The 26192-nt window shown below is 43.4% G+C and overlaps 1 protein-coding gene across 2 annotated transcripts in view; it reads right to left on the bottom strand.

The window, feature by feature from the left end:
* Window positions 1-26192, bottom strand: part of SLC6A13 (solute carrier family 6 member 13) — a 145790-nt gene that overhangs the window by 46301 nt on the left and 73297 nt on the right. For both annotated transcript variants that reach the window (XM_077468955.1, XM_077468956.1), the window contains exon 2: window positions 19164-19382. In XM_077468955.1, the coding sequence (XP_077325081.1) occupies window positions 19164-19382 (219 nt within the window). The remainder of the gene's footprint in view (window positions 1-19163; window positions 19383-26192) is intronic.

The following is a 26192-nucleotide window of genomic DNA, read 5'->3' as shown; positions in this document are numbered from 1 at the left end:
TAAAAATGCAAATTCGTACTTTATGGCCTCAGAATTAGGATTTAATGAAAAGCCAGAACTCGGAGGTTAAAAATCAGAATGCTGAAAAATGTAGAATTCTTGGAATGAAGCTCAAACTTTTTGAAAGTTAAAATTATAACATTAAAATTTGAATTCTGACTTAATTATCTCAGAATTCAGATTTAATGAAAACTCAACATTTATATTTTAAAAGTCAAAATTCTGAGTTGCAAAGTCAGAATTCTGAGAATAAAAGGCAGAATCCTGAGTTTCAGGCACAAATATGAGTTTCAAAGTCAAAATTAAGTGAATAAAATTAAGAACTTTGACATTCAGCCCTGGTTCACATTGCAGCGATTTGGCATGCCAAATTGGTGGCTATTGCCGGCAATGGCACTGTCCTAATTGGTGCAACGCCACATTTGCAGCAAAAGTTTCTGTACTACTTTTGGCGACTTTGGGGTGCGATTTCAATAGACATCTGTGCAGAAATCTGCAAACATGACTTTGAAATCACCCCCAAAGTCGGACTGACATGCGTGAATAAAATTGTGCGAGTTCAGCTGAACTCGCACAATTTCATTCCTGCTGCCAATGTGAACCTAGGCTACAAGTAAGAACCCTGACTGTAAAGATAGAATTTTGAGATTAAAAGTCAGAACTTTGTTTCATAGATTTTTTTACTTTCTTTCAGAATGACCTTGTGGCTCTTCCATAGTTTTGGATATTGTTGTATGCTCCCATGAAGCAGTATTAGAATAACTGTTGAACTTAAAGCGGAGTTCCACCCAAAAATGGACCTTTCGCTCATTTGTCTCCTCTCCCCCTCCGATGCCACAACTGGCATCTTTCGGGGGGACAGGATACCTGTCTTTGACAGGTATCCTGTTCCTACTTCCGGGAGTCTGGGTTGCGGCCCGTGAAATCACAGCAGGGCCCCCTCCTCCCTCTGTCGCCGGGCCAGTAGGAGAGGGGACTGGGGCCTCGCGCATGTGCAGCAGGGTTCTTAGCGTGAAGCCGTAAGGCTAGACTGCCGGGTTCCCTTACCCGCAATGGCAACGGCAGCACCTGACAGCTGATGGAAACATCAACTGCAGTGCCGACATCACTGGACTCCAGGACAGGTAAGTGTCCGATTATTAAAAGCCAGCAGCTGCAGTATGTGTAGCTGCTGGCTTTTAATTTTTATTTTTTTTCTTGGGCGGACCTCTGCTTTAAGGCTGGGTTCACACTATTGGGAATTGGATACAAGAGATTGTGACCGGTTCTCTAGGAAGCAGGTTCAGACATCTCCGCAGTAACCCAGCCTTAGAGATGATCCCCAGGAGACCTGACTGCATTTGATGAAAATATAGTTTATTGGGCATTCGCTGGACATTCACCTAATCCCACCAATTTTTTTATCCCCTCTGGGGTAAAGTACCTTTCTGTACATGTGTACTTGCACCATCTACTGGTTAAAATAGTATATTGCACTGCAGACACAGAGCAACACAACAGCAACAGGAATTTTGCTCAATGCAATGGGGCATGACTGAGCAAAAAAAATGTTTTTTGTCCCACAATACTGGAAAGCCCCGTACACACGATTGGACTTTCCGACGGGAAATGTTTGATGACAGGCTGTTGTCGGTAAATCCGACCGTGTGTATGCTCCATCAGACAAGTGTTGTCAGACTTTCCACCAACAAATGTTGGCTAGCAGGTTTTCAAATTTCCACGGACAAATGTCTGTTGTTGGGTTTTCCGAGCATGTGTACACAAGTCCGTCGGACAAAAGTCCAAAGTACAAACACGCATGATCGGAAGCAAGGATGAGCCAGAAGCGGTCGGTCTTGTAAACTAGCGTTCGTAATGGAGAATTAACATTCGTGACGCGGCAAATTATGAAATCTCGAAATGCAGCGCACATTCTCTTCTACTTTAATGGGATAATAATGAAGCTGCTTTGCTGGTGATACTGATGGAGTTATTGCAAACAAATTTTCAAAGGCTTTTTTTTTCTAGTGATATCAAGAATAATATTATTTGCCTTTTTTTATTATTTGGGAAAGTTACCACAACACCATTATTCCGTAGTTTTTAAGAACAAAGATACAACTATGTTGGTGTTCTTTGTTAATTTTAAATTGTATTTTTTTTTTTATGTATCTGCCTACTTCCAAAATGTAATTTGAAGTAAAACACATAGCCATGTAGTATTCTACTAATTTTTTTTATTGTCCATTATAAAAATGTAAAAAATAAAATTAGACATGCTATCTGCCAATAGAACGTAACCAAAAAGTGCATTCTATGCATCCCAAAAAATATAGAAAATATACCAAATCATATATATATATATGTTATATATATATATAACATCATATAATTAGTACATTGAGCCCCTCGCTTTTTTTGATTCAGCCTGCTGGGGTGTGTTCCCTGTGTTCGCCAGGCATTACAATTAAAATGTCTCTTTTTTTGTAATATAAAGGGATAATTTTTGTTTATTTAATCCCATCACGAAAGGTGATAAAAAAAAACATGCAGCCAAATCTTATGCCGGCCATACACATATCGATTTTTGGACAATGCATATTCGTACAGATATTTGTATGAAATATCTTTGTACATTCGACGAATGGTCAAATCTTGTTCGAAAGTTTACTTGCTTGTAAAATTCAATTTTAAAATGAATGTAATGTCTAAATGAAAACCAGATACCCTGTACAAATATTTGTTCGAACAGGAAAAGTTTTTTTTGGCGGGAGCACTGATTTTAATGACGATTAAAGTGGAAAAAAAAGTGAAATATTCTTTTAAATATCGTGCCTGGGGGGTGTCTGTAGTATGCCTGTGAAGTGCCACGTGTTTCCTGTGTTTAGAACAGTCCCTGCACAAAATGACATTTAACGGAAATAATGTCATTTAAAACTGCTTGCGGTTTTAATGTTATATCTGGTTCCTGCAATATGGTTGAAAATCATTGAGAAAAATGGCATGGGTAGCCCTCCCTGCCCATTACCAGCCCCTTTGGGTCTTGTATGGATATTAAAGGGAACCCCGTACCCATATTGAAAAAAGGAAATACGTGTGGCCCCCAGGCCCTATATACTCAGAACAGCAGTATACAGGCGGTGCAAACAAGACAGGGACTGTGTAGGTTTGTTGTGTTAAGTAGAATCTGTTTGTAATTCAGAGCACGCAGACAGCACGCACAATCTCCTACCGCTGACTGCAAGCTCTATATAAAACGAGCAAGATAGTTTGCTATATAGGTGGATATAGCGGTATATACTGCGTTCAGAGCACGCAGACAGCAAGCACAATCTCCTAACACTGACTGAAAGCTCTATTTAAAACGAGCAAGATAGTTAGCTATATAGGTGGATATAGCAGTGTATATTGCGTTCAGAGCACGCAGACAGCACGCACAATCTCCTAACACTGACTGAAAGCTCTATTTAAAACAAGCAAGATAGTTAGCTATATAGGTGGATATAGCGGTGTATACTGCGTTCAGAGCACGCAGACAGCACGCACAATTTCCTAACACTGACTGAAAGCTCTATTTAAAACAAGCAAGATAGTTAGCTATATAGGTGCATATAGCGGTGTATACTGCGTTCAGAGCACGCAGACAGCACACACAATCTCCTAACACTGACTGAAAGCTCTATTTAAAACGAGCAAGATAGTTAGCTATATAGGTGGATATAGCGGTGTATACTGCGTTCAGAGCACGCAGACAGCACGCACAATTTCCTAACACTGACTGAAAGCTCTATTTAAAACAAGCAAGATAGTTAGCTATATAGGTGCATATAGCGGTGTATACTGCGTTCAGAGCATGCAGACAGCACACACAATCTCCTAACACTGACTGAAAGCTCTATTTAAAACGAGCAAGATAGTTAGCTATATAGGTGGATATAGCGGTGTATACTGGGTTCAGAGCACACAGACAGCATGCACAATCTCCTAACACTGACTGACAGCTCTATTTAAAAGGAGCAAGATAGTTAGCTATATAGGTGAATATAGCAGTGTATACTGTGGTGGGGGGACCTGGCTCCTGCCCCAGGGGACATGGGTCAATGAAAAAAAAAACTTTTAAAAATGGCCATTTTGGCGGGAGCACTGATTTTAATGACGATTAAAGTGGAAAAAAAAAGTGAAATATTCTTTTAAATATCATGCCTGGGGGGTGTCTGTAGTATGCCTGTGAAGTGCCACGTGTTTCCTGTGTTTAGAACAGTCCCTGCACAAAATGACATTTAACGGAAATAATGTCATTTAAAACTGCTTGCGGTTTTAATGTTATATCTGGTTCCTGCAATATGGTTGAAAATCATTGAGAAAAATGGCATGGGTAGCCCTCCCTGCCCATTACCAGCCCCTTTGGGTCTTGTATGGATATTAAAGGGAACCCCGTACCCATATTGAAAAAAGGAAATACGTGTGGCCCCCAGGCCCTATATACTCAGAACAGCAGTATACAGGCGGTGCAAACAAGACAGGGACTGTGTAGGTTTGTTGTGTTAAGTAGAATCTGTTTGCAATTCAGAGCACGCAGACAGCATGCACAATCTCCTACCGCTGACTGCAAGCTCTATATAAAACGAGCATTATAGTTTGCTATATAGGTGGATATAGCGGTATATACTGCGTTCAGAGCACGCAGACAGCACGCACAATCTTCTAACACTGACTGAAAGCTCTATTTAAAACGAGCAAGATAGTTAGCTATATAGGTGGATATAGCAGTGTATATTGCGTTCAGAGCACGCAGACAGCACGCACAATCTCCTAACACTGACTGAAAGCTCTATTTAAAACAAGCAAGATAGTTAGCTATATAGGTGGATATAGCGGTGTATACTGCGTTCAGAGCACGCAGACAGCACGCACAATTTCCTAACACTGACTGAAAGCTCTATTTAAAACAAGCAAGATAGTTAGCTATATAGGTGCATATAGCGGTGTATACTGCGTTCAGAGCACGCAGACAGCACGCACAATCTCCTAACACTGACTGACAGCTCTATTTAAAACGAGTAAGATAGTTAGCTATATAGGTGAATATAGCGGTGTATACTGTGGTCAGGGCACGCAGACAACAACCACCACAGAAGAGCAAGAATTAAAAATCGTCCGATAACGATCGGTGTATACTGTGTTGAAGGTACACACAACACCCACTAACTGTTACAGACACCAACACACTACACAAGGCCACGGCGCTGGCGCCTTTTATATAGTGTGGGGCGTGTACTATCGCAGTGCATTGTGGGCCGTGAGCGCCACACGAATTTGGCGCAAACGGCCCATAACGTTCGGAATTCGCCGAACGGGCGAACAGCCGATGTTCGAGTCAAACGTATGTTCGACTCGAACACGAAGCTCATCCCTAATGGCCAGTATAAGCGACAGCAGGTGCAGGTAACTTGTCTAAAACTACCTGCCTATGAGAAGGGATTCTGTCATGCATAATATTTTATTACACTGCTGTCTGAAAATCTACAAAATAGTGTTTTAGATCTTTTTAAAAAATTTTCTTTTTTTTTCTTTAACCACTTCAATACAGGGCACTTAACTTCCCTGGTGGTGATCCCGAGTCTGGCTCGGGCTGGGATTTCAGTACCACGAGCGGTAACCCTGAGCCAGACTCGGGATCGCATCGCTGGATACAGGGAGAGGTTACTTACCTTGTCCCCTGGATCCAGCGATGTCCTCCGCACTGTGTGTGCGAGCTGTCCTCCGCTCGATTCACACAGTGCCCGAGTGGCGTCGAGCTCCGTTCCCTGCGATGTTACGGCGCACGGGAGCGGAGATCGGCGCCAAATTCAAAAAAGTAAAAACACACAAAACACACACAGTACTGTAATCTTACAGATTACAGTACTATATAAAAAAAATACACCCCCCCCCCCCCCCCTTTGTCGCTAGTGGTCTGTGCAGTGCCCTGCATGTACTTTTATATTATAAATAGTGTTTTTTCTGCCTGGAATTTGGAGATTGTCCATAGCAACCAAAAAGTGTCCCTTTATGTCAAAAGTGATTTTAGACCAACTAGAAAACAGCGATAATAAATTATAATCACTTGCAGAATTGAGCGATAGCGATTTGTGGGGAAATTCGTCATCAAACACTAAATCTAATGACAGCGACAATTCTGCAAATGAGCAAATTTCAGTGTTTTTGGATTTGATTACATTATTGAATAATTTTTATTATTATTTATTATCATTATTTATTATATTATAAATTTTATCATACCCAGGATGTCTGCTAGACTCTGGTTTGAACAGATTTAAGAGAGTTATTCCTAAGAATTGCAGGCCTACAATATAAAATGCCAAATTTCCATGCAAAATAATTGTACCGCTTTCAGCACCTAAAATCAGAACTAATCATACCGCCAGGGAGGTTAAACACCTTCCTGCCCAGATCAATTTTAAGCTTTCAGCGCTGTCGCACTTTGAATGACAATTGCGCGGTCATGCTACACTGTACCCAAATGAAATTTTTATCATTTTTTTCCCACAAATAGAGCTTTCTTTTGGTGGTGTTTGATGTGTTTGATGTGTTTGATGGTGTTTGTTTTGCTAAACAAATAAAAAAATACCGAAAATTAAAAAAAAAATGTTTTTTTTGTTTCAGTTTCAAAACTTTGTAAATAAGTAAGTTTTCTCCTTCACTGATGGGCACTGATGGGCACTGATAAGGCGGCACTGATGGGCACCAATGAGGTGGCACTGATGAGGTGGCATTGATGGACACTGATATGTGGCACTGATAGGTGGCACTGATGGGCACTGATAGGTGGCAAAAATTGGCACTGATAGCTGGCACGGATTGGCATGGATAGGCGGTACAGATGGGCATGGATAGACGGCACAGATGGGCATGGATAGGCGGCATGGATGGGCACTGATAGGTGGCACAGATGGGCACTGATAGGTGGCACAGATGGGCACTGATAGGCGGCACAGATAGGCACTGATAGGCGGCATTGTATTGTATCATACTGTACTAATGGATGCCAATCAGTGCCAAACAATAATGCATGCCAATCAGTGATGCCCATTGTGGGCACTGATTGGCATCCATTGTGGGCACTGATTGGCATCCATCGTGGGCACTGACTGGAATGCCTGGTGGTCTAGGGTGGCATACCTTGTGCTGGGCATCCCTGGTGGTCTGGTGGCGTCCCTGGTGGTCCAGTGTCGGCATCATCTGGGGGGGGGGGGGGGGCTGCGCTGATAATCAATCAGCACAGACCCCCCATGTCAGAGGAGCAGCTGATCGGCTGATCACGTAGCAAAGAATCTCTGTCGGAGAGTCTTTACCGAGATTGTAGTTGCAGGGTGTCAGTCAGGCAATACACTTACTGAAACATTTTTTACCTTAAAGCGGTTGTATAGTCTTTTTTTATAACTTTTACCTTATTATATTTACCTATAATAAGGCTTACCTGTAGGTAAAAAAAATCTCCTAAACATGTATGGTTTAGGAGATATTACCTCGCAATGCGCCACTGACTGCAGCGGCGCATGCGCATAGGGGATTCTCGGCTGAAAGTCTGGCAGACACCCGACCCTGCCAGGAAGAAATCTCCCTTGCGCATGCGCGGGAGTGACGATAGCTCAGCTCTGGCCACTCACAGCGCCGGAGCCGCGATGCCTGGAAGACACGCCGAGGGAACATGTCAGCTTTCTCAGCCTGGATCGGATGAGATGTTGGGGCCTCGTTCTAAGGTAAGTATTTCATAATGAGCTAGTATGTGGTGCATACTAGCTCATTATGACTTTTCCCTTGCAGGTCTGAAAAAACAAAACGTCAGCGGGTTTACTTCCGCTTTAATGTAGGGAATGCATTAAGGTAAAAAAGTTTAGGCTTTACAACCACTTTGCAAACAAAATAAACAAGAAGCAAGAAGGGCACATCAGCCTCGTGCATTACCCCAGGTACTATTTATTAAACTAATAAACACATATAGTTACACTCACAAACCAAACTGGATGAGGAGCTCATATGCATAAACCAGAAGCCAGCTTTAGTCAGGTATATGACCAGTGGCTCTATTAACTATGCTATAGTAGCATAGCTATGCTAGTACAATAGCTATGTATAAGTGCTGAACGGAAGAAGAGGGTTTAACCTCAAAAGACATTAGCCTTCGCCATTGTGCATTACTTACTCCTGACCCCTGCACTCTGTAGATTACTTACTCTGACCCCTGCACTCTGTACATTACTTACTCTGACCCCTGCACTCTGTACATTACTTACTCTGACCCCTGCACTCTGTACATTACTTACTCTGACCCCTGCACCCTGTACATGACATACTCCTGACCCCTGCACTCTGTACATGACATACTCCTGACCCCTGCACTCTGTACATTACTTACTCTGACCCCTGCACTCTGTGCATTACTTACTCCTGACCCCTGCACTCTGTACATTATATACTCCTGACCCCTGCACTCTGTACATTACTTACTCTCACCCCTGCACTCTGTGCATTACTTACTCTGACCCCTGCACTCTGTACATTACTTACTCCTGACCCCTGCACTCTGTGCATTACTTACTCCTGACCCCTGCACTCTGTACATTACTTACTCTCACCCCTGCACTCTGTGCATTACTTACTCTGACCCCTGCACTCTGTACATTACATACTCCTGACCCCTGCACTCTGTACATTATATACTCCTGACCCCTGCACTCTGTACATTACTTACTCTCACCCCTGCACTCTGTGCATTACTTACTCTGACCCCTGCACTCTGTACATTACTTACTCCTGACCCCTGCACTCTGTGCATTACTTACTCCTGACCTTGCACTCTGTGCATTACTTACTCCTGACCCCTGGACTCCGTGCTATACTTATTCTTGGCACAGAGCAGAGTAGGCTCAGTTTTTATTTAACTATACCCCTCCCACTGCAATTTGGCCACACCCAACAGTTGTCATGGCACGTATAGCTGAGTGAGTGCCCAAGGTTGGCCCAGGTCTTTCACTGTCCCACCAACACCCCTGAGCTCTCCATTATCTTGTGCTGTTGGGTAGCCATGTTCGTGACGGTGCCACTAAGAGACACAAGCACCACCCCAATATGGTGCTGCTGGAGCCAGCCACACATACAATGAAACTATCTGTACTGTGCAACCATATTGATTTGTGGTAATTTTGTTATCGTCGCTACAAATAGGGGCATGGGTTTTGTGGGTGTGGTCAGTAGGGTATCCCCATATTTCATTATAGAAATCTTGAAACCTTCTGTTTCAGGAAGTGGGAAAGGCTCAATAAAACAAATTATGTTGGTGAAAGACTGCAACACATGGCTTTTTTCATTTCATTATTTATGTCATGATTAGTCACAGACCCTTGTAATTAGAGATAGTTGGTGAATATACTATCCATATGCATTCAGCATTATAATGCCAGGTACCATGAGTAACATACCTATGACAGCATGAATGTAAATGTCTGTACAAAGGTTATGTTATATGGAGTTCAAGGAAACTCAATATACACAGATTACAGGTCACTGACACCGGCCACTGATGGAACTAAGCAAGCGGTGTCATAACTGACCATTTTTATAAATTCAGTAATTCTGTGTTTTTAGCAGATTGTCAATATCAGTATATATAACAATCTTTGAAAGCATTTTTATTTTTTTGGCTTTAAAAATATAAATACAGTTGACCAAAACCCATAATGACAATAATTTCAATGCATCCTAAAAGTGAACTCCAGCAAACAACTAAACACAGAGATTAAATACATATATGGGAGAATTTTGTACCTGCCAGAGGATTTGGATTCTTGTCCATGCATTTATGAGATTTATAAAGCTCTGCACAATCCTGGCTGGTAGGGAGGAAGACCTGATTTTTGTTTGCTGCAGTTCAATAAGATCACAGGTCTGATACCTCCCCAGCCTGTGATTGGACAGAGAAATGTAAAGCTTCAGACTGGTGAGCTCTCTGACACTCTGCTTTCTCCTTATTTATATTTTATTTGTGTTCTATTTATATATTTTGAGATACTTATGTACATGAGAGCTGTCATATTTGTAATATATATGGATGTATTTTTCTTCATGGTTAGCAGGATAGAACAAGTGATTGTGCTTTACTGTTTCACGCACAGAACTTTGCCCGTGGGCTTCCAGTGAAAAGAATACTGCTTCTGCTGCTATCTCAACAGGTTTACCAACCCACCCAGTGAATTGTTTCCCTCATAGCAGATAGCCAGCAGACTGCTCATCAAACACAACCAGATCTACACATTTGGGAGTATATTTATATATATAAAGCAGTAAATTTGTCAATTACCAAATATTCACTCACTGCTGGTGAATCATCCTGGTGCATGTGTTTTAAATGACAGTGATTGATTCACCACTGGTCAATATATTGTGAAAGCCACATACATAGCAGCGTTATAAATATGCCCCTTGAGATAAATCAGTGTATGATCTCATCCCATGACTTTGGGCATCTGCAGAACATGCAGACCAAGAGATCCCAGATTAAATAGAAGTCACTGTGCCTTCCTTATAAAGTGGATCCAGAGATTACTGCATAGTCTCCTTCCTCTGTGGTCTGTAGAATGAAATTAACCCAACTCCAAACCTTCATATTTATGCCCAAAGCTGGACCTCATGCCTAGATGGACAAAAGTCACCAAGGGGCCCTGTCCAAGATCAAGACCCCCCCTGAAAATACTGGCCAAGGACAAATATGAATTCACTGCATATTGATTGACAGCTAGATGGAAGTGAGTCATGTCCTCCAGATCTATGAGACAGTGGGGGGTCCCAGGGCCGGGCTAGTATAAATGAGCTGCCAGAGAGTTCTTGGGTAGCTGTACAAATAGTAAATCTGGCACCTGGATGGTTAGGTCAAGGCTGCATATCTGTCCATTCCCTGATGCATATGGAAAGCCCTTAAATTAAAAGAGAACAGACATCTAAATTCTTCCTGTTGGTAAAACAACACTGTTTTAATTTCAGTAATATTTTCTTCAAATTAGCATATATAATTTTGTGATTTCAATGCTATGGTTTGATGCTGCCCTCTGGAATTACTGCCCTAGACTGTTGTGGGACAAGGTACTTTTGTACCCAAAAGGCCAAAGTATGACCCCCTATGAGCTGTGCACTATTTCTGAAGGATAGGTTGCAGGTCCTGATCTTTTTTTTTCTCCATCTTGCAATAGCACCCAAAGCCACCTTTTCTGCCTAACCCTTGGCTCAGCCTTTGCCTCAGATGTCAGTTTCTGGGGGGGCTGCACACTTCTTCTCATTGTGCTCTGTTTGCTTCAGCCGAGAATGTCTTATTTGCTCAGTAATCAATGCAAATCCTGCAAAATTCCAGAGAAAATGAGCTAAAGAAAATTCCATGAAAGATTATCTTTACAGGCTCACTTTTATCTAGAACATACAAACGCCAAACCTTCCTATTACCTGTGTTATCATTGCTTAGGCACAGGCCGCACACTTTGGCCTCATTGACATAGTCAGCGTAAGACAATAAATGTAATGTTAATGGTGTGGTTCATGTGGCTAATGCCATCATATTTCTATTTGCACTGTACATGGGTGCAAGTATGTGTCTGGCCTCTAATCGCACCTTTGATTATGCATTTGTGCACGTTAAACATGCATTATGATGCGCTTTAATGCTTGTGCACAAGCAAGTGCATTTAGTTGCTTTATGCTATGTTGATCAGCAATGTGTTGGAATGCATTGACTAAAAATTGTACATATCTGCATTTTAATGCAACGCAACATACAAAAATCTCTTCAATGTGCATCAGCGCATCACAATGAGCTCTTATGTATAAAGTTAAAAGACACTCTGTGTTGTAACAATGCATCCTAGCAAGTGTGCACAACTCACAACATGCCATGCACTTACTGGTGTGAATCATCCTCTAACGTTTGTGCTCCACAATGTTTGTTGAATTCTGAAAAGCACCACAACCACACCCTTTTTGGCTAAGATCAAGTGTATATTTATTCTCAGTGTCCAGTAGGGGGTGCTTAATTCTGGCCTTTTGGTAATAATGGTTGGCTGTATAGTATCCCTGCTGGTTTGATGGGGGCTCTGATGGCTGGAACAGAAACTGGGGCGCCAACGGGATGTGGGGTACTGAAGTAATTCCCCCCAGGAAGATTGGAGGAGCCTAGTGCCTACTTATTTGAATTGGTCTACCTTGTCTGGCCATGGGCTGGGAAGGCAGAGGATCCACAGTATCAGTGCCCCCTGGGAGCTGGTTTCCCCATGGTTCCACTTAGTATTACATGGGCGTCAGAATAGAGCACAGAGTCACGGCAGCTATGCTTTTTCAACACTTTTGGCTAAGTACAGGGCAATTTTTTAGCTACCAGGCCTTAGGGCCTAGCCTACGCCCTTCACGGGCACTATTTATTTTTTCTTTTATGTTTTTTCATCCTGCACTTTTGCTTGAGTCTTTTTTGCTTTTTCATTTTGTTCTGAGTTCAACCATTTGTACTTAAAGACTGAGGAAGTAAACCCTGATGAGTTTACTTCCTCTTTCATTCCCTGCAAAGGTAAAGCATAATGTACTACTATGCATCACATAGTAGTCCATTATGTGTCACTTACCTGATACAGGAGCCAGCGAAGTCACCACTGTCCCCTGTAGTCCGGAGCATCCATCTTCTTGGTGGGTCTCGCTGCTCCGCCGCTGTCATTCGGCGAAGCCACGATGACGTCACTCCCGCGCATGCGCACGGGAGCCGCCACTCGCGGCATATGGCCGTTGACCGCGGTGCGCTCAGTGCGCCTGCGCGCCGCTGTCTACGGCGCGTGTCTTTCGGCAAATATCTCCTAAACCGTGTAGGTTTAGGAGATATTTCTTGGACCTACAGGTAAGCCTTAATCTAGGCTTACCTGTAGGTCAAAGTTGGTTGTAAGGGTTTACAACCACTTTAATAAATTATTTGTGGTTATTTAACATACTGCACTATTGGAAGCATTCCTTTCCTTCCAGCCCTCCTGTGGCGATTTTGAGCACATAGGGCCGGACAGGGTGTGTCCATCACCAAATCCCAGTACTTGATGCATGATTCCTGGATAATTCCTTAAAGACGGGGATGCCATAATGAAGGATGGAGGAATAGAAGGTTAAAGGCTGCCCTTATGGTGTTCATGCTGGTTACATACAGATTTGAGGTGAGAGTTCTGTGAGCTCATTTTCTATTGGATATTCATTATGTGGAGTCTATGAAATGACATATTGGAGAAGTGGACATTTCTTTGATATATTTATATCCGTGTATGGACTCTTGTTACTTTTATTAATTTTTTATATATTCCATTCTATTTTTTGAACCGTATAATTATTTGAAACCCACCGTCCCTCCTTTTTTTTGACCATTTTCTTGGACTTTATCATTCACTGTTATAATACTGTCGGCTTTTAGGCTGATTGTTAATACGCCAATGCGCAAGATTACTTTATATTGTTTATTGTCTATGCAACATCACAAGGATACCAGTGTACTCAGAGTTTGTGATTAAATCCATTACACGGTCCCTGCCAGAGAGCAAATGTTTCAAGGCATTGTGCTCCAGAGAGACTTATTGAATATTTAGGCTCAAAACTATGTCCCCCAATGGCCTCAATGAGGAGCTTGATATGAATATCATCTTATAATCATCTTTTGCACCTGAGCTATTTCATTCTGGAGTTCTACAGGCCCTGTTTCATCTTGGCCATTATAAGGAGTGGTGTCTGGTCATCATTCATTGCCCCCCCCCCCCCCTGGGCCTCCTGCAGATCCATTATAGTCCCCACCCATCCATATACCATACATTGTATATGACATGCTACCAATGACATGTCTTTATTTTCAATCTTCCATCTTGATTCTCCCATGTGGTTAGAGATTATGCGAGAACCCTATATAACTCTATCATCCAGGACACAGGAACATGGTCACTTATGGTTTTGACATATTTGTTTATTACATCATGAAGGTCCTCCTAGAAGCAGAGTAATTTAATTATGTTTATATCCCTATGTGTTTGTATGTGTATGTGTGTGTATATATATATATATATATATATATATATATATATATATATATATATATATATATATATATCGTTGTACTCATAAGTTCACATACCCTGGCAGGATTTATGATTTCATAATATTAATGATAACACTAACTTTTCTTTCACTCATGGTTAGTGTTTGGCTGACGCCATTTATTATCAATCAACTGTGTTTACTCTTTTTAAATCATAATCACAACAGAAACTACCCAAATGACCCTGATCAAAAGTTTGCACACCCCATTTCTTAATACAGTGTATTGCCCCCTTAAACATCAATGACAGGTTGAAGTCTTTGTGGTATTTGTGGATGAGGCTCTTTATCTTCTCAGATAGTAAAGCTGCCCATTCCTCTTGGCAAAAAGCCTCCAGTTCCTGTACATTTTTGGGCTGTCTTGCATGAACTGCACGTTTGAGATCTCTAGAGTAGCTCAATGATATTGAGGTTGTTGAAGACTGAGATGGCCATTCCAGAACCTTCACTTTATTCTGCTGTAGCCAATGACAGGTCGACTTGGCTTTGTGTTTTGGATCAGTGTCATGTTGGAATGTCCAAGTACGTCCCATGCGTAGCTTCCTGGCTGATGAAGGCAAATGTTACTCCAGTATTTTTTGATAACATACTGCATTCATCTTTCTATCAATTTTGATCAAATGTCCTGTGCCTTTGTAGCTCACACATCCCCAAAGCATCAGTAATCCACCTCCGTGTTTCACAGTAGGAATGGTGAACCTTTCATCATAGGCCTTGTAGCTTTTATGGTTGTGGCCAAAAATTTTGGTCTCATCACTCCAAATTACTATGTGCCAGAAGATTTGAAGCTTGTCTCTGTGCTGTTTGGTGTATTGTAAGCGGGATAGTTTGTGACATTTGCGTAGTAATGGCTTTCTTCTGGCAACTCGACCATGCAGCCCATCTTTCTTCAAGTGCCTCCTTATTGTGCATCTTGAAACAGCCACACCACACCATGTTTTCAGAGAGTCCTGTATTTCACCTGAAGTTATTTATGGGTTTCTCTTTGCATCCCGGCAGTTGTGGCTGAAATTTTAGTTGCTCTACCTGACCGTGGTTTGGTTTCAACAGAACCGCTCATTTTCCACTTCTTGATTAGAGTTTGAAAACTGCTGATGGGCATTCTGAATTCCTTGGAAATCTTTTTAAATTCATTTGCTGTTTTATAAAGTTCAACTACCTTTTTCCTGCAGATCCTTTGACATTTCTTTTGCTTTCCCCATGACTCAGAATCCAGAAACGTCAGTGTAGCACTGGAAGATGCAAGGGTCTGTCAGGAGTCCAGAAACTCATTGACCTTTTATACACACACACATTAATTACAAGAAAACAGATCACAGGTGAGGATGGTTACCTTTAATAGCCATTGGAACCCCTTTTTGTCAACTTGTGTGCATGTTATCAGGCCAAAATCACCAGGGTATGTAAACTTTTGACCAGGGTCATTTGGGTAGTTTCTGTTGTAATTATGATTTAAAAAGAGAAAAACAGTTGATAATAAATGGCTTCAGCCAAACACTAACACCACGGGTGAAAGAAAAGTTGTTTGTGTTATTCATATTCTCTGAAAAATGGCCAAGAAATCATAAATTCTGCCAGGGTATGCATACTTATGAGCACAACTGTATGTGTGTGTGTGTGTGTGTGTGTGTGTGTGTGTGTGTGTGTGTGTGTGTGTGTGTGTGTGTGTGTGTATATATATATATATATATATATATATATATATATATATATATATATATATATATATATATATATATATATATATATATATATATATATATATATATATATATATATATATATATATATATATATTCGCAGGTGGTCAGAAATGTCTCTGTTCATACACCATATTATATGCTATATGTTTGTTTTAATCCAAGAGACCATTGTGCCCAGTCTTTGTTTATTCCCCAAAATATTTCTATTTTTCATAGATTTTTATTGTATGGTCTCAAGAGAGATACATATACATATTTATTTGTGCACTTTTATAATGTATATGCATTAACTATACTTTTTTATTCCAATACAACTGTTTTTTTATGTGTGTGTGTGTGTGTGTGTGTGTGTGTGTGTGTGTATACAGTGCCTTGAAAAAGTATTCATACCCCTTGAAATTTTCCACATTTTGTCATGTTACAACCAAAAAAGTAAATGTATTTTATTGGGATTTTATGTGATAGACCAGCACAAAGTGGCACATAATTGTGAAGTAGAAGGAAACTGATAAATGGTTTTCAAATCTTTTTACAAATATGTGAAAGCATTTGTATTCAGCCCCCAGAGTCAGTGCTTTGTAGAACCACCTTTCGCTACAATTACAGCTGCAAATACTTTTGGGTATGCCTCTACCAGCTTTGCACATCTAGAATGTGACATTTTTGCCCATTCTTCTTTGCAAAATAGCTCAAGCTCTGTCAAATTGGATGGAGAGCATCTGTGAACAGCAATTTTTAAGTCTTGCCACAGTTTCTCAATTGGATTTAGGTCTGGACTTTGACTGGGCTATTCTAACACATAAATATGCTTTGATCTAAACCATTCCATTGTAGCTCTGGCTGTATGTTTAGGGTCATTGTCCTGTTGGAAGGTGAACATCTGCCCCAGTCTCAAGTCTTTTGCAGATTCAAACAGGTTTTCTTCTACGATTGCCCTGAAATTGGATCCATCCATCTTCCCATCAACTCTGACCAGCTTCCCCGTCGCTGCTGAAGAAAAGCACCCCCACAACATGATGCTGTAACCACCATGTTTCATGGTGGGGATGTTGTTCAGGGTGATGTACAGTGTAAGTTTTCTGCCACACATAGCTTAGTTTTGCTTTTAGGCCAAAAAGTTAAATTTTGGTCTCATCTAATCAGAGCACCCTCTTCCATATGTTTTCTGTGTCCCCCATATGGCTTCTCTCAAACTGAAAACAAGAATTCTTCTTATGGCTTTCTTTCAACAATGGCTTTCTTCTTGCCACTCTTCCATAATGGCCAGATTTGTGGAGTGCACGACTAATAGTTGTCCTGTGGACAGATTCTACCACCTGAGCTGTGGATCTCTGTAGCTCCCCCAGAGTTCTATGGTCCTCTTGGCTGCTTCAATTATTGAATTATGCTCTCCTTGCCCAGCCTATCAGTTTAGGTGGACGGCCATGTCTTGGTGGGTTTGCAGTTGTGCCATACTGTTTCCATTTTCACATGATGGATTAAACAGTGCTCAGTGGGATGTTCAAAGCTTGGGAATTTTTTTTTTATAAACTAACCCTGCTTTAAACTTCTCCATAACTTTATCCTTTACCCATCTACTGTGTTCCTTGGCCTTCATGATGCTGTTTGTTAATTCTCAAACCTCTGAGGGCTTCACAGAACAGCTTTATTTATACTGAGATTAAATTACAAACAGGTTGACTCTATTTACAAATTAGGAGACTTTTGAAGGCAATAGGTTCCACTAGATTTTAGTTAGGGGTATTACAGTAAAAATTGTTGCATACAAATATATGCCACACTTTTTAGATATTTATTTGAAAATAAATTGGAAAACCATTTATCATTTTCCTTCCACTTCACAATTATGTGCCACTTTGTGTTGGTCTATCGTATCAAATTCCAATAAACTACATTTACATTTTTAGTTGTAACATGACAAAATGTGGACAATTTCAAGGGGTATAAATACTTTTTCAAGGCTATATATATATATATATATATATATATATATATATATATATATACATGTATATGTGTGTGTATATGTTTTACTATGACACAACCACAACTTTATTATTTGCTCTTATTAGGATATATACCATGTGAAGCAGTTCACCCCTTGGTCCTACACGCTTGCATTTGTGGCTCCAGGTGGGTCCCAATACCAGCACCTGTGGCATTTTGACCCTCCTGGTGAGCAGTTGCAGCCATTCCTGGACCCACCCCTATAGTGCTGTATTTATTTTCGGCAGGTAGACAATTTTAGATTAGATAGCCTGAAGAAGAAGCGAAGTGCTTTGAAACATGTCCCTATTTCCCAGCGCACTCCCAGCGGTGTCAGGCATCCTCTCCATCCAGGTCCTGGCTTCCATCCCTGGTCAGGTTGTCTTCCTGCAGCAGCAGCTCCATCCTGCCTGTGCTATTCTCCCCCTGTTCATGGCTGAAGCAGCAGTTTTGACTTTTATCACTTTGCACAAGCTGTCCCTTTGTGAGTGCGTTTTTTAATTATTAATAAATATTGTTCACTTTGTTTACTACACTATGGCGGTTGCGCTTGTCTTTTCCCTTTTGATTTCACAGTCAGTCCATTCTTTGTGTCAACACACTGCAACGGCCCAGTAAAATGCATATGACCCATTTTTACCACCACAGCAAACTGACAAAGTATGACAATGGGTTACCTAAAGAGAGAGCTTAGTGGGTGGCTGCCTTCAGGGCCTTCAGGCTTGCTCGGTCTGCCTTAGAGCCGGTTCACACAGGGGCGACTCGTCAGGTGACTTAGCCGCCTGGCAAGTTGCGTCCCATTCTGTGCAATGGAAGGTTCCTGTACAACTTTTGGGGCGACTTGCATTGACTTCTAAACAGAAGTCATTTTGCAAGCCGCCGCTAAAGTCGGATCCCGGTGGCCTGAGGCAGTCGTGCTGCAAGTCGTGCTGCCTCAGTGTGAACCGGGTCTTACTGAAACCTCAGATGCAGATATATAAAGGGAGGGAGAGGAGTCACTGATCTAATCACTCATCCTCTATGGAGTATAAATTGCAGCTTGAATCTTTTTACAACAAACTAATAATGGAAACAGAGGAAAGCACAATAAAAAAAATGGTTTTGAGCTTGTGTCAATGACATCAGTTTCAAATGCTTTTGCGATCAATCAGAAATCATTGACAGGTGCATTTGACCTGCAGTTGACCTCTTTCTGAAATGCACTTGACTTGTTTCAAGAGATTTTGCATTCCCATAGGCTTGAAATGAGTGAATGGAAATGCTAAACCCATTTGAAGTGAACAAAGGCAAACGCGACACATCCTCATTGCTCCTAAGAAGTCTGTATTTGTTGTAGTGACGTACCTCCTCCATTCTTGTAGCAAAGGTATGGAAACCTCCATACATTCCCCAATCCAATAATCTCTCCAGCTACCGACAAGACAAACTCCATCTTGTTTTTCCATTGTCCTCTCTCTGTCATGTGTTGCTCGTTCAGCTCCTGAGGCTCCTTCTCCATCAGTGGCTGAGCTGGAAAGGATTCCCCATTAACCACAGCTCCCGGGACCTTGTTGTCCATGGTACCTGAAAGAGAAAGCAGACATGGTATGTGGTCCAAGCTTAGCATAGCACTCACCCCCAGAGGGGTCCCTGTAGATTGCCCCAGGTCTCCCTTGCTAATACAGAGGCTGCCAGTCACAAGCACAGTTCCATGCACACTGACAATTCAAGCTCAGTCTAGTGGATGCATTTTTAGAATTCATTTCTGAATAACATGAAACAGGAGAGGTGGTCAGAGAAAAGGGTACTCCAAATGAAACTACAATCAATAAGACTCAATATTGCTCAATATTACATGAGTTGTCTGTCATCCAGCTTCCACCAGTAATTCCTCAGTGAGACAGATAAAGCTTTTTCTCTAGATAAGGATTCTCAGACGGTACCCTCCAGAAAAAGTCCCTTTAGTAATCTTCTCCCGGCCCTCAGCCCCGCACCTGCTGAGGCCTCTAGCAGCCTACCAGGAGCTGCAGCCCTATGAGAACTGGAACCCCTAAAGCAGAGGAAGAACACTCTGGCTAGGACTCCCAGACATTTATCACCTTTCCAACCACCTTCTGGACCCCCCCCCCCCTTCCAGGTATTGGCTGAGACATGATAAATATTCATTGCTGGATACTTGATTAGGGATGAGCTCGATTTTCGAGTCGAACTTAAGTTCAACTCGAACATTGGGTGTTTGCCCGTTCGCCAAACAGCGAATATTATGGGGTGTTCATTGGAAATTCGAGTGCCGTGGAATGCCCCATATTGCACTGCGAGATTGCAGTGCATTGCTGTATGGTGATTGGCCAAAGCATGCACCTGACCTGCATGTTTTGGCCAATCACAGCGCGCTCTGCTGAGAGAGCCATAATTGACCAAAGGCAGGGTGCATTTGGCCAATCATGGCTCAGGGGGACTAAGTCCATGCCCCACACTATATAAGGCTGTTTACATAGCGGACGTGTATCGTGTGTGGACGAAGATAGATTGAGCTAGATCACCCAGGCAGGTTAGTTAGTGGCAGTGTATTTGAGATATATATATATATATATATATATATATATATATATTCTGCATTTAGCGTAGATGATATATTCAATGTAGACTCTATATTCAGTCAGTGCAGGCACGGTAGTTTATATAACACAGTGTATTGAAGTGGTTAAGGTGAACCCTGCACCAAAATGTTAGGCCCTTCAGGGCTTGGATGGATTTTAAGGGGAACCCCGTGACAAAATGTAAAAAAAAATGGCGCGGGGGGCCTCCCCCCCCCAAACCAGACCCTTATCCGAGCATGCAACCTGGCAGGCCGCAGGAAAAGGGAGGAGGCGATAGCGTGCCCCCCCTCCTGAACCGTACCAGGCATCCGTCCCCAACATGGGAAGGATGCTTTGGGGTCCCCGCCCATCTTCTCTGTCCCCGCCCACAGGCACAGTCCCCACCCACTCCGCCTTCACTCAAGGCCCCGCCCATCCTCTCGGCTCACCCAAGCAAGACTGATCAAGGAGGGGGAACCAAGTGATCTGCAAGTGAGTGGCACCCATCCCTCAATTTCAACACTGCCACTGATACCCCCCCCACACACCACTGCTGCCACTGAATCCCTCCCCACACCACTGCTGCCACTGAACCCCCCTTCCCACACCGCTGCTGCCAATGATAACAACCCAAACCACCACTAGTGCCACTTATACCACCCAAACCACCACTACTGCAATTGATGACCCCCCACACCACCACTACTGCAATTGATGCCCCCCCACACCACCACTACTGCAATTGATCCCCCCCCACACCACCACTACTGCCACATTGATACGCCCCCCACACCATCACTACTGCCATTAATACCCCCCACACCACCACTACTGCCACTTATACCCCCACACCACCACTACTGTCACTTATACCCCCCACACCACCACTACTGCCACTGATACCCCCCACACCACCACTACTGCCACTGATACTCCCCCCACACCACCACTACTGCCACTGATACTCCCCCCCACACCACCACTACTGCCACTGATACTCCCCCCCACACCACCACTACTGCCACTGATACTCCCCCCCACACCACCACTACTGCCACTGATACTCCCCCCCACACCACCACTACTGCCACTGATACTCCCCCCACACCACCACTACTGCCACTGATACCCCCCACACCACCACAACACTGCTGCCACTGATTCCCCCTCCCCCACACCACCACAACACTGCTGCCACTGATACCATTCTCCATCCCACCCCCCCCAACCACCGCCCTCGCCACGGATCCCATCCCCTTCCAACCAATACCCTTGCCACTGATCCCATTCCCCCCACCACCTCTGCCACTCATCCCATTCAACCCCCCCCACCACTGATCCACCCCCCAACCACAACCCTTGCCACTGATCCCATCCCCCTCACCGCCTCACTGCTGCCACTCATCCCATCCCCCCACCACCACCGCTACTACTGATCCCATCCCCACCCAACCACCACAGCTGTCACTCATCCCATCGCTCTCTCACCACTGCCACCCATCCCATCCCCCACCACCGATGCCACTGATCCTATCCCTCCCCAGCCGCCACTGCTGCCACTAATCCCATCCCCCACCACCACCGCTGCCATTCATCCCAGGGGTATAACTACAGGGGTCACAATTGCAATAGCGCAAATGTTGCCCCTGAACACCTGGATGGGAGGGGGGGGAGTTTTAGAGGAACAAATCCCCTCAATTTTTCTCCTGCAGCCACTAAAAGTCTGCTTCTCCTCCTCACCCTCTGGCATTAAGTGGCTGCAGGAGGTAAATAGAGGGGATTTTTCCCCCTCCTATCCAGGTCCTGCTGCCCCTGAGATCAGTGGGAAGGGCCCTGGCGGGAGGTCCATGGTTTCTTGCACAGAGGCCCTGAAGTTTCTAGTTACGCCACTGCATATATATATATATATATATATATATTTTATTTTTTTTGTTCTTTTTAACAAAGTTCCCAGAAGCTCAACCGTAATTCCACAAACTGTCACACTTTTCTCAATCACAGTGAAATCCCTTCTTTGAGATTGGTAGTGGCAACCAAGCGAGTCATCTTCCTCCACATGGTGGGCGGGGCTAGCAGGATTTGGATTGACTTTGGCAGTGGCCAATCACAGTCCTCCTCCTGGAAACAGGGACTGCCCCCCTAGCAGAACTGCACCCAATCTTTTCCCCATCACATACAAAAAAGTTAGATAACCAATCAATGTTTCCCATCATTTACAATGTGTGGGGGCACAGTGCCTCCCCCTCAGTGCAGGTGCGGCATGGGGAATTGTGAGATTGGAATGCATTAGCGTCTTACTGACACTTCCCCGCTCTGCTGTTGGGGAGGGAAGAGTGCCGGTAAAAGAGGCTTTGTGTACTGGGGGTTGCCTACCCCTGCTGTATGCTGTGCAGTGTGTCAGATCCATGCCCCCTGCTTTTTGGAGCTCAGAAATAGCCTTTAATCTGTGTACATTAAATAGCTCTGTAGAAGAGAAGGCAGCAGATAAACAGTTGCAACTTATGTTGGAGGATTAGGTGTATCTCTGTGTACCACCTGAGGCTTGTTGTTATTTTCAGTGAGTATATGTAAGGATTTGTAACCACTTTAAAGAATATCTAAACACTAACTAGATGATATTTAGTGTATTCTGTGCACAGTGTCTCATATGTATCAATGTGGCAAGGTGACAATACAGGATTACAACTGGGAGACAGGGAGAGTGCATTGTCACCTCACAAGAGAAATGCTTTTCATGGCAGGATTGGAAGAGAATGACATTAATATGTTAAAGCTTATATGGCATTTTGATAATAGGGTGGAACTTTACTCACTAATTTAAAACCTCAGTGTACACAGAGCTGTGCAAAAACTACAGTGAGTGATCTTTGTCACCCCAGGGCAGAAAGTGTGTTTCTGGCAAGACCACCAATTAAAAATAAAGGGAAAAAAGCTTGAAAAAAGAAAACTAAAACAGCCATCACATATAGGGTCTGGTGAGCTCCAATATTTTTAGTTGTGCCTTTACTAGATCAATATGATCTAAAGATACCACATCCTAAACCAGAGGTCGGCAACCCTTTTCCACTTAAAGCGGAGGTCCACCCTAAAGTGGACCTTCCGCTCATTGGAATCCTCCCCCCCTCCGGCGCCACAATTGGCACCTTTCCGAAAGTTCCCCGCTGCCTGCTGGGAAACACACAGATCCCAGAGGTAGTGTGTCCATCCTTATTGCGCAGCGCGACTCGCGCATGTGCAGTAGGGAATCGGGAAATGAAGCCGAAAGGCTCCACTTCCTGATTCCCATACCCAAGATGGCGGCGGCAGCACCCGAGAGACGATCGAGAGATCGGCTTCGGGTGCCGACATCGCGGGCGCGCTGGGCGGGTAAGTGTCCTTATTTTAAAAGTCAGCAGCTGCAGTATTTGTAGCTGCTGGCTTTTAAAAAAAAAAAAAAAAAAAAACGCCGGAACTCCCGGCGGACTCCTTTTACAGTGAAAGGGAACGCTGTGGACTCTGATGTAAAGGGGGACTCTTGTTATTAACTTCATATGATTAGAAATGTTATTTAATAGCAAAATAATAGCAAAATATATGTATAGTTTCGGGTTTGACTTGACGAAAAGGTGACAACCCTACCTGCACTTCTGGATCTGTTTACATTACACAGCCCTGCACCTCTGGACCCCTTTACATTACACAGGCCCTCCCTGCATATTACACAGCCCCCCTTGCACATCACACAGTCCCCCCCCCCCCCCCACCCAGCCCCCTCTGCATATTACACAGCCCTCCTCATGTTATGCTTTAAAATTGCGCACACTTGTGCAATAGCAACAAACTAGACTACTTAAAAATCTCCATAGGCAACGCTTTCAAATTTTCTACATTACTCTCACTCTAACGATCATTTTTTTCTGCTGTCAGAAGGAATGTAAACATCCCTTGTGACAGTAGTAGTCAGTGACAGGTACTCTTTATGGAGGGATCTGTGTATATAAGACCCCAAATCGCTCCTTTGCACTTAAAAGCATTAAGGCACCAAGTTGGCTGTTTTGACTACTCTAATTTTTTTTAAATTTGGTGGCTTTAAGTCTTCTGTAAACTGGAAGTGATGTCATGACATCGCATCCGGGCTACTAGATCCGAGACCCGATCGAAGCCCATTGCAGCTTTGTTCTGGTCTCCGGCCAGCTGGCGGAGGTGCTGGCTGGTCATTTGGGCCTCCTAGTGGGACGGGAGAGCCTGCGCGAGCCGCAGAATGCAGCGGGGGGGCGCTGCTTCGGATAACAGCCGAGCTTCTTGGCCGCATCGATTGTTATCATAATAGCCAACCGGGGTTAAAATGTCCACAGGCCGTAGGTTGCCGACCCCTGTCCTAAACAATAACTTAAAAAACTGTTTACATTGGGAGAAGGATTTTAAGGCACCACAAAAAAGTAAAAGTATAAAAAACAAAACTTTTATTGGTGTATAAGATTACAGAAAGACAAACAGGTCTAAACATCACGATTTCATATACATATAAACAGCTTAAAGCGTGACTTTAAACCACCACTGAAAAGGTATCTTCAGTGCGAGAAAGATTGCCTAAAGTGTGTATATATAGTAGATCCCAACATGTTTCAACTCACAAAAAGCATCTTCTTCTACAGCTTAGTACACACGAGCTGAATGTCGGGCGGCATCTGCCCATGTGTACGACATCTGGTCCGACAGAAGCTGGCCATTCAGTCTATGGGGCATGACCAAAAAAGGTCTTCCGGCCGAATCCCGATCAGCGATCCCAACCGATGGCTGAGAGTGCTGACTGGAGTGTTCTGATGGGTAGGCCGTCCCACTGTCAGAACACAATAGAACAGCAAGGGAGATCGCTGCACTAACATTGCATGGTTAGTACAGTGGCTCCTCCAGACCTGTTAGTTTTTTTTTTCATTCAGCCCTGCTGTGTTGAATGAAAAAAAAACTGCTAGTGTATACTAGGCTTTAAGGTGTCTGGTACAGCACAAGCGGTACTCATGGAGCTGCCAAAAGATATACCAGCCCAAAGATTCATCAAACACTCAAATGATGAGTTGTGGTGGTAAAGTGGTGCTAATCCAATCAGAGGGCATCAAGGTATGGATCAAAAAAGATCCAAATCAGGCCAATAATTATAGTCGATAAAGAGACACGAGAGAGGCTTAACAGCATCATCACACGATCCAGTCAATAAGCAATGCATTGTTGGTCTTTCTTTAATGTTTTACACCAATAAAAGCTTTGTAGTTTGTAGCACCCTCTTGGTTACTAGATGAAGGTAAATATTTTTTTTTGGCAGAGTAGGTAAATTTAGGTAGGCCTGTTTGTTTTGATCTGGGTTGGGAGTGGCTCAGTGTAGAGCTGGTGACTCACAAGCAGCATCATCAAGACCTCCCACTTCTTTCCAGAATGTTCTGGTACTTTCTGGAAAGAGAGGTGGGGAGGAGAGGCAAAGCTGTTTGGGGTGCTTTGAGGAGCCCTGACCAATCCCCAACTTGGATTGACAGGGCGCAGGCCTCCTTAAATACTTAGGGTCAGCCCAGCTGGGGAGGAGTTGTTCGGTGTGGAAGCTGGAGATGGAGTGCTAGGCTGTCAGGCCTTTGAGGGAGCTTCCCAGTCTCGGGGGGGGGGGGGGGTGACCTTGGGCCTGGGGCTCAGGTGGGGACAGAACCCTTCAGAACCCTTCTTGGACAGGTGCCATGGGTGCAAGAGAGGACAGCAGGAGAGCACTCCCAGGCAAAGTGTTCAGGAGAGGAACAGTTGACAGCCTGTAACACTGGTGAGTGACACACATTTGGGAGAAGACGGTGGAGGT

The sequence above is a fragment of the Lithobates pipiens genome, unplaced genomic scaffold (assembly GCF_037356315.1).
Source record: "Lithobates pipiens isolate NorthernLeopardFrog02 unplaced genomic scaffold, aLitPip1_a1.2 Scaffold_8, whole genome shotgun sequence".
NCBI classification, from domain to species: Eukaryota; Metazoa; Chordata; class Amphibia; order Anura; family Ranidae; genus Lithobates; species Lithobates pipiens.
Note: the sequence above shows the minus strand (reverse complement) of the source record. Positions and strands in the feature narration are given on the sequence as shown.